General features: G+C 43.8%; 1 protein-coding gene across 1 annotated transcript in view; it reads left to right on the forward strand.

Moving 5' to 3' along the window:
* The window catches only part of T265_08700 (hypothetical protein), a gene marked incomplete at both ends in the record, with an annotated part of 43,734 nt that extends 34,046 nt beyond the window's left edge, over positions 1 to 9,688 (forward strand). The window contains 3 exons of the mRNA XM_009174574.1: positions 3,758 to 4,142; positions 4,784 to 4,964; positions 9,507 to 9,688. Coding sequence (XP_009172838.1) covers positions 3,758 to 4,142; positions 4,784 to 4,964; positions 9,507 to 9,597 — 657 coding nt within the window. The remainder of the gene's footprint in view (positions 1 to 3,757; positions 4,143 to 4,783; positions 4,965 to 9,506) is intronic.
* Between the last annotated feature and the right edge of the window lie 261 nt (positions 9,689 to 9,949).

The following is a 9,949-nucleotide window of genomic DNA, read 5'->3' on the forward strand; positions in this document are numbered from 1 at the left end:
TTTTCCCCCGTCGAATATTAACCTAACAATAGATGGAACACTCCAAGGCTTGATTCAACTGGCAACTCTACTCTATTCATCTCCACAGATCTACCAAACATACAAAAGTCACAAGGAACGATGTTGATTTGGGAACGTGTGACTGAACTAGTCAGTTGTGACCTTCGTTTCTCCACTTCCCCTCCCATATTCGGTCTTTATGGCGCTCCCAAGTTTCTTCCACTTCCAAAATCCTATTTGATCACCGTTTTAGTGGACAATTCCATTCCAAACTCCCCATCTGTCCATCCTTCTTCGCCACTCTATTTCCGTTCACCGGTCTTTGTTTGATCTTGAAGTCCCCGAATTACCTGGGCTTAATGATATCGTAACAATTTCGTTCCCAAGATGCAACACTAAAACTTATCCTAATCATCCGAAAACTCTTCTGTGTCTCAACTTCTTCGCCCTCCTGGAAGAATTTACTACACTTACCCTTTCGTAAACGTGCTTTCCCATCTCACCGCAGCAATTGTCATCCTGTTTCTATTACAAGCTTAACAACTTCAGTACATTCTTGAACACATCATCCTCCTGAGCGATCATCAATACGGTTTCATACCCCACCGCCCCACTGGTGACGTTGACTTTACGTCTCACCTATGGCCTTTCTAACCCAATTCAACTAATCAAATTGAGCAATTTTTTGAAAAATTTGGAAGCATTTGATTGTATCTAGAATGAGAACCTCCTAAAAAGGCTCTTCGTTTATGGCTTGTACCCCAACATGATTAATCGAATGGGGCTGTCAGGCGCCCCATTCAAGTACACTTTGACAAGACTCCGAACGCCATCGCCAGGATTGGTGCTGTTCTAAACTACGGCGGACCACTACTCAACCACGAACAAATGATATCTCCTCGTTTGGCGACAAGGCGTCTGCAAGAGAATTGTCAAGCCCGACAAACAACTCAGCCTTCATTTGCACCACATGAGTTGCCAACCTTCTATATCAAGCGGAGAAGCCCTTTGGGTATCTATTTCCCCCCACATATACTTCTTCCCTTCTTTGCATCAGTGGCTTACTGTCGTCCGTTTTTCCCCATATTCACGCATTCATCATTATTCGTCCCAACGCATTGCCACTTAACGATTATTTGGCTATCGAGAGACTGACTAGGTCTGTCGAACTGGGATGTCCACTGCAACAATAACCCATCCAAATCATTTCACATCTCCGTATCCCTGTTGGTGCTTTTCGCACATCGTTCAACTTTCGACTGAACCTCATTTACCTTTGTCCCCCACCAATCATGGTCTGACACTTACCCTTCGTGGTCAGTTTATTTGAAACTACTTGCGACTCTTTACTCTAAGAAGGCTGGTTTCGTATTTTGAGGTCCCTGCTACAACTAGCTCAACTTTTCTATAAATTACGAACTCATCCTACCCCAGGATGCTGTTGTACTCCACAATGCCACGTTATCCTCCGACCGATAGCCTGAAGAAATTCACTGGCGAGATTTTACATCCCTTGCCTTGTTTTACGAGTTAGCATTTCCCATCCTTTCACCTCCGTAAAATCATGGCTGACCTACTGTGCATCTCATCAATGCACCATGACATGCCTGTTTCCTCCTTTGCTTTTCTGTTTTGCGTTTTTGCAAAAGTTCGCCAACCTCTCACTCTGCTTATTCTACAACCCAATTCCGTACCCAGTGAAAAATCTCTCCCTCCTACTCAACGCTCCGTTCTTATTTTCTTTTAAGTAGGCCTGTGAACGTCCTACTCAAACCATCCTGGATTAAATCATATTAAAATAGCATCGAAAATTCGAGTGTGTCACCATCTGCCGGCCTTCGTTTTTGGTAGGGTTTTGCCAACCAACTGATGGGGAATCGTTCTGCCTCCCAGCGCCTCTACCATCATAGCTTTTTTGGATATTTAGGCTGCCGCTGAATCCGTGAAATTTTCTGCTCCATGGTCCGGCGCCTCCTAAATTTTTTAATATCCCAACGACACTATGCACAAGAACGATGGATCTGCCGACTTTATTAGCCAGCTGTTTCGACCTTCTTGTCTTACCTACCCTGTTCCCCTTACCTGTTCATTTTGTCCACTGATAATTCTGACAGAGGACTAACTTTTTCAGCAGCGGAATGGCGATGTTTAATTTTTAATTGGAGGTTTCACTAATCGGGAACTCGCTGCTGTTTTTCTGAAAAGGGACATTCGTGAACTCTTCAACACTGAAAGAAAAACCCTGTGCAATGATTTTCATGTTGGAGGCCGGTTGGGATCGGCAAACAGCATCTATTGCTAGCGAACACGTTACGCACTTGGGGATTTGTATGAATACAGCCAGGGTTGTTTTCAAGACCCTTCCCTATCGTTAAGGGGGCCTGGTCTATAACGTATCTTTTCGTTCAATATCTCACTATGTGCGTAAATTGATGCCTAGCAGTGGAAGATTATGGACTACTTGGAATTTGTTTTCGTCGCCTATGGAGTATTGTGTGAGCGCGACGACGACGACCTACTGACTAGTTACCAGTAGTCAGGCGACCGTCTGCATTCGTCAGCAGCTGATTAGAGTCACCTAAATTATCCTAAATACCTTTAGAACTTGCACTCTTTTTCATCTAACGACCCTCCGTGTGTGCGCCACAAATTGACGCCAACTAGTGAAGGGTCGTAGCAGTTCGAGAGAGGTTTTGGCTAATGCACATGAGGCAACTTTTGACCTAAGTAAGACGTTTCGTAGAGCGCCCCCTCTTGAGGGTCACACTCTGTCGTCACGAAAATAATTTTTGAGCCGAACAGTGTTGTTCCACACTTAGAAGCTTATCTTGGGAGCAACGTATTAGTGTTCAGTAGGGTAAATGAACTTTTGCAAAGAAAAGCATTAAATGTTGAATCCCGAGGGGAGGAGGAATCCTAGTATTACCCATCTGTGTCCCTAGTTTTGCAGGAAATTTTCTGGCGCCCCATATTTTATCACTCGAGTAGGGAGCAAAGAACCCACGTCATCACTTGGGTGAAGGAAATGAAGCTAACCACACTGCTTGTTGATTGTCACCCGTCACTCAGGACTGTAATACACGGACTTTTCAGTACTATCTACCTATCTGTTCCATTTTTGGATTCCTTTTCGAACATGTTTCCAACCCGATTGAAAGCATGCAATGTTTAGGCACATAAGGATGATATTTTGTAACACGGTAATGCTCTTTCGGTTTAACCACCTTCTGTTTAACGACACACCAAAACGGCCATATGGCCGCGCAATACACGAGTCGTCTTTGGCTTTGAATGACGACCGTCTCTCTAATATCGACAGATTTGCTCGTTTCTAAGTCGTTTTCAGGTTAAATGAGTAGTAGTTATGAACAGATCAAACTTCTAACAACGACAACTGTTTCCGGAACAAACGTGAGTGAGAACGTAAGAATGCTACACATGAAACAGTAAAGCACAACGTTTTTTCCAGGAAAACAGGGTAGCAAGTTTGCGAAACGTGCCATTATTAACCCGGAAGGTTCGCTGACATTTTGTTGCAGAAAGTACGGGTCTCCTGTGGTTATATAATCAGTGTCTTCGATGTACACCGTTTTGTGAACCTTAGAAATAGTCACACATCCCATATCGACGTCTTGCCGCTGTCCCTTTTTATACAGTTACAGTGCCTCACCATCTTGCTTCATCGGCATAATGTTAATTATAGTGATCAGAATGTCAGTATCGTTCCATTTTTCACTCGCTCTTTTTTATTCCTCAGCTACGTGAAGAAGGGTTACGCCGACAGGCCCTTTTGCTCAGACGTCAAGAAGACAAACGTGCGCGGAACGAACGGCGAGCTGTCGCTATCGCTTCCGGGTCTATACCCGAGGACCTCTCTGATTCGTCCTCCACTTCCTCCGATGCGCAAACGTCTGGTCGCGGAACTCGTTCCTTGCACTTTCCAGCATCTCATCCAGATGCTGCGAGTGATCGGGCTCCCCCTAAGCATGGCGCGCTGGCAGTTCGACCTCACTCACAGAGAACCCCATCCCCTAGCCGACGCAGTAGGCTACCATCACCACCTTCATCCACCAGACTTCGTAATCCCAAATATATGCAAACAACTCAGAGCGGAATGAAATTTACATCCCAAGATGAATCGCGTACGTTGCCCTAGATTAATACCAACTTTACTCGTATGCTGTGTAACTGTGCCACTCTTGTCGGCAAAAATCTGCCGATGTAATATTTCATCCCCAGGAATTGAGCGTGTTCCCAACGAACAACTTTAACCCTGAGCTTGTTTAGGAGGTTGAACACAGCATGCGCTAACTTCTTGTATAGGGTATCGGAAAATTTAATCCGGCTAACGGTGTGTCGTTCGTCTGATATATAATTTGATATTCTAATTGATTTCACAGAGATTCACTTAAGTGTCCCTTTCCCCAGATTGTTAAAGGCCTCTAAAGTCACTGTGAATCTGTTCCGAAAACCAGGTGATTACACACAAGAGCAAGAGTGAATGTACTCATCTAGAGGGCGTTAGGCCTAAGTCCGCTATGGATGGACAGCGATATTTATATTTTTTTTTCCTTTGGATTGAACGACGAGTCGCTCCAAGCCGCTGATGTCATCACATAACCACTGTGATCAACATCTCATTTTTACTTACCCACNAGTCCGCTATGAGGGACAGCTATATTTATATATTTTTTTCCTTTGGATTGAACGACGAGTCGCTCCAAGCCGCTGATGTCATCACATAACCACTGTGATCAACATCGCATTTTTACTTACCCACCAGTACCAAAAGGCGATGACTCATCGAGATCGTTTGGTGGGCGATTCATGTCATCGGATTCAGGTCGCTCGTCGCCATATGGTCGTCCAGGTGCTGCGGGTGGAAGTCAGTCAGCCCCTTATTCTCATTCAAGACCTTTCAATCAGCGTGGCGTCCAACATTGGCCAACTCAAGAAACTGGAAGGTAAGCGGATCAACTGGCTTAGATAGATTTCTTCATATTTTGACAATGTTTGCTGCCTTAGTTTTCTCCTTTTCAACTCTGGCTGTTGTTATTTTAACCGGTCTCTGTCGCCTTCACGGAAGTAACTCCGCTAAGGCTGGACGGGAAAGCCCGAACAATCTAGAAATGGGATTGAACGCCTTTAAATCGTTTTTATTATTCATCAAAAACATGTGCAACTGTGACAAAACGTCGGGAGTTTGCGAGGTTTTTTTGATAACACAATCGTTCGGAACATCTACCCTAGTCTCTGCTCAATAAGAAGTTGCCACTGGGATCAATTTTTATCCTCCAAATGATTTGCTCTAGAAGTGTCTGGGTAGGAACTCTCCCCAATTAATATACAGAACCCTTAGCTTACTACTCTGTCTCTTATTTTGACAATGCACATGTTTTGTGATTAGATTTCGCCAACATAGGCTTGCGTTGGGTTGGATCTTCCTCAATGGTGGTTCCTGCAGCGGCCACATGAACCTCGCGAGACTACTATAACTGATACAAGTAGTCTGGTTTTTAGGGGAATTTTTACTCCGAACGCTACCGCTTCCACTGGGTGCATAAAGTTTCGGGAGTGTGTGGATCGCTGTATTCCGATTCCACAGGGCCAATTAACTCCAATGAACTTGACGGACCATCACCTTTAACGCGTGGCTCTTGTTCACTGATTCTTCTTTTCGGTGAACGAAGCCATAGCAGCTGGAAATTCTGCTTCGTGGTACGGTTCGAACAGAACTTTATACCGGTCCTTTCGACGAGGTTGTCCAAAGATTTGGTTTTTCAACTGTAAATCGCATACTAGATTTCTACTAGATTTCTACTGTTTGACCGTACCTGGAACAAAACAGAGTTCGGCAGCAAAGCATGGGTGTTGAACACTGATGTCATGCTGTCGGTGATGATGATAACGACGATGATGCTGGTGGAACAGAATAAAATAGAATCACTAGGATGCGGAGCCCAAAGAACTTCATGAGGTCGCCATATTAATAGAAACCATCGTCCAATAGCTTATAAAATGGCATTCACTGACGTATCTGAGATTGGATGGGTGGTTCTGTTTCTAAGCTACATCATTCCTAATCTATTCGGTACCTATTTTCATTTCCACGGAGGCCAAACAGTGTCGGCATGTGTAAAGATTTTGAGGGCTTGCGTAGCACAATTGAGCGGTGCAACCGATACGTAGATATCATCTTCCCAGTTTCCAAACGGCTTCGGAATCAATGATCTTAACCCCATTTGGTTGAATCAAACACCTGAGTGAATGCATTGTGTGGGTACCCATTCTAATGACTGGTATTTATTAGAAGAAGCAACGATCTGCGTCTCAGTTACAACCAATGAGAGTCGTAAATCAGTCGCATCCATGGTCAATATACACTACAATCGTTATACCTTTGGCACTCGATTTGTAGTTTACCCACTGACTAGGTTCCTGCAATTCATTTGTACCACACCACGATACCTAAGAGTGTTTTGCTAACAGCAAGACTCACCGGTGACGGACTACAGTACTCTACACCAGAGTGCAACCCTTAGGTGGGAAATCCTGATACTATTAATGGGAACAAACTACTGAGTCATAATGCCATCCTTCGATTCTCAGTGATATTCTTATATACGGCGATAGAACTAATCATATAACTGCATCTGTTTTGATTTCTCTTAGTTCAGGCCAGGCAAAGTCGTGCCAAGTACTCATTTTCATCGTCATCATCATCTCAGCATAAAGTCGTTTTTGCTTCACTATCGCTTTGTTGTGAAAGTAAATGAAGGGGGAAAGGGTCCTGGTTCTCGTCTACTCACCACTCTCCCAGTTGTCTGTATGTCTTCACACATTCGGATAATCTGAATAGAAAGTGACGCCAAAAGCGCCAGTGATGTCGATTAACAGTCATATTTTGCAGCGTATCCGGCTGCCCACAGGCAGGTTGACGCATACTCATGTCGGGAGACGAGTCAAACTGACAGTACCCAAAACTTTTGCCATCGCTTTTACACCCTTATTTCAGGTTGAAGGTTTATTACCTGTTTACTTGTGCCACCCCGAGTTAGACGAAGAAAGTATTACCCGTCAATGGAACTTAACACACCCGTAAACTTCAGTATGCCTTCCAGTATGCGTGGACAGGTGACCGACGGGCGATGTTCTGACTTAGTTGAGGACCTAACTGAAGTAATCGTCTACGAATGAGAAAATGAGAAAAACATTGGGTTGTGCAACCTACCGTAAGAATACGGTATTGTTTTTACGTCACTTTGACACGAATACAGCTAGGCCAGCTAACCAAGCGCATTTTCGGTTTTAGCTGCAATTTTCTAGCTTGCTTTGTGTCAGCTTCAGATATAATGGACTAACGGAGATCCATCGGATTGATTTAGTACACCACACTTTCTGGATTTTATGACTCCCTGTTTTTCATGATGTACTCTCGGCTAATTGGATGGTTTGGTCCATATTGTGAAACACCAGGTTGTCATTTTTGTTGTACAGCTGAGTTCACCCCCCGCCACAAACCGTTTTCCCCCGAGTCGTTGAGTTGTTAGTTACGCAGCTCTCCGAACTTTTGTCCTTTAATGAGGATCTCTACGAGAACTGGGAATAACTTGAACCAAATGAGTCAGAATACTTTCCCCATCGTGCTCGTCGGCCCATAGAGTTGTTTTTTTTTGTTTCCTTCTCGTCACACTGGGAACCGCTGACAACGTTTCAACATCTGTGCAATAAAAAGTTCTTATCGTCCGTGTGTTTGTAAACAAGCCCCTCGAGACCACCGTTTTTTCCTGAAAACTGTCCTCTTTGTTGATCGTTGGTTGGCCTCTGGTGCTAATCGCGCCGTTCGTGCATACTGTGTTCACCTTATCTCCTTTTCACGCATGACTGCCTGGACGGTTTATTGGAAGTAGTTGTTTTTTCTTCTTCTCATTCACCTTAACCCATTACTCGTGTGCTCACATCCCTCTAAACAGACAAACATGTGTTTGTCTTGAGCAGCTACTATATTCTTCAGTAGTAAGACTCCTTTCAAACTGGAAAATTAATGCTAAAGTAACGTCGAGTTGTTCAAAACAGATTGATCTTCGCAATTAAGTGTGTCTGTGTTTTCTCCACATGCAGCCGACTTGGGCTCATTCGTCCGCCCACGCGCGATCAACCCAATCATATTGTTTAGTCCACACCATACCTCATACTTCTCTCTTTCTCCAGACCAGACCGAGTAAATTCATAGTATTCCAATTAGGCAAAAATGAGGCCAACATTATGAAGAAACCTCGGGATCGCCCACCTCAGTGAATAAATTCACAGTCGACAAGCAATTTCACGGTCATTGCACAATTGTGACAGCAACAAACTGGATGCCTGTTTATTTAATTCTTGGAAGGCCAAATGCACTGGGCTAGATTGTAGATGCCCGAATGTAAATTAAGTGAGCACGTTCATTAATATGATTTTTTCACGTGATCCTATATTATACACTGACCGCCATCCCTTTGGGTCTCAACAATCACATTCGTCAAAATGGTCGCCAAACCTGTCTTGAACCTAAATGATTGTGCGCTGACCTTGGTCAGCCAATGAACCTATGAGAATTCCAGCCCCAAATCTAGACCGATGCACAATCCAGGTTTTAAACTCATGTTATACACATACGCACTTCGTTGATCAAAAACTCAGGACAAACTGTTGATGTGCATGTCCCCGACTTGTGGTGAATTGTTTTCAACCTAAATGCCCACCTGGGTGAATAAACCAGCAACATGAATTCAATTTTATCAATTTTATATTGTACGTTATCTTTCTGTGTAATTCAAAACTGGTGTATCCCGATCTAGTGGAGTTTTAGATTTTGATCTGATCTAGTAATCGCGAGGTTGCTATGCCGTCAAGTATGAGGACCTTCCTAATATAATCGATACAACATCCGACACACCTGTGTCTGCCGCAGTCATTAGACGTATTTTATTTTTGCCACTTTGTCTTGTTCCCTTTGGTGTTTTTTGTTCCCGCGTGAATCAATTTTTTGAAGCCTAAACTGTACACGCTATTCTCGTAGATAAAACGCACGACTTCTGAACCCGTCTTCCAACATGCTCTGTTCACAATATTCAACAGAGCCTCAGCGTTAGCGAACTACATTCACTTGCACACCAATTCGGCTTTAATGGGCGAACCCCAGCTGATCCTCACGTTTCGAGGTTCATAAACGAGAGATTCAGCTAGGACCCAGTTGAGTCTCTCATTAAAATCTGATGCGCTCCGAGAAGGGTGAAACCGGTCGAGGCCATCGAGGAGTTTCTAGCAAGCTTGTGGGCAGTGTTCTATCAAGAGCCCCAACATGTTTTTTGGAACTAATCATGGATTTATATGTAATTAGTGTGGTCAAAGTTTTTGGGACTGATCGATCCGCGATCAGGTACTATAGACCGGTTGTTTATTCCTAAATTGCATATGATTCCGTGTCGACGTTGGTCTGCAATCCTTGTCGGTTTCCTTTCTTACAGATTATCTTCCCATCGACGAGGATTGCAGTCACCGGTCCATTTACGGTCACTGACACCAAATCGTGTGGACCGCCACTCCCGTTACCCCTGACATTTGTTTTCACTCTGCTCGGACAAACAATGGAACTTGTACAGTGTTTCGTCCACTTTTTTCGTACCCCTTGCGCCGAATCTGTCACTTCTACTACAATGCAAATTTGGCCAATTGTAGTCTGTGTAGTTTTATATTCTACGATGGCCGGACATGTGTATGGAAATGGAATTTTCGTCTCTTCTACGAATACTCCAGATTTTCAAGGCAAAAAAAGTTTAGAGCCAGTCTAGTTAGCTTATTAGCCCCGCTTATTTCTCGATTCAGTTTACTGTCATCATTGTGTTCCACATCCCATTTGGTATATGGGTATAGTTTTGTAGACGAGTGTTCACAATTGAACTTCTTGTAA

The sequence above is a fragment of the Opisthorchis viverrini genome (genome assembly GCF_000715545.1).
Source record: "Opisthorchis viverrini unplaced genomic scaffold opera_v5_229, whole genome shotgun sequence".
Lineage (NCBI taxonomy): Eukaryota > Metazoa > Platyhelminthes > Trematoda > Opisthorchiida > Opisthorchiidae > Opisthorchis > Opisthorchis viverrini.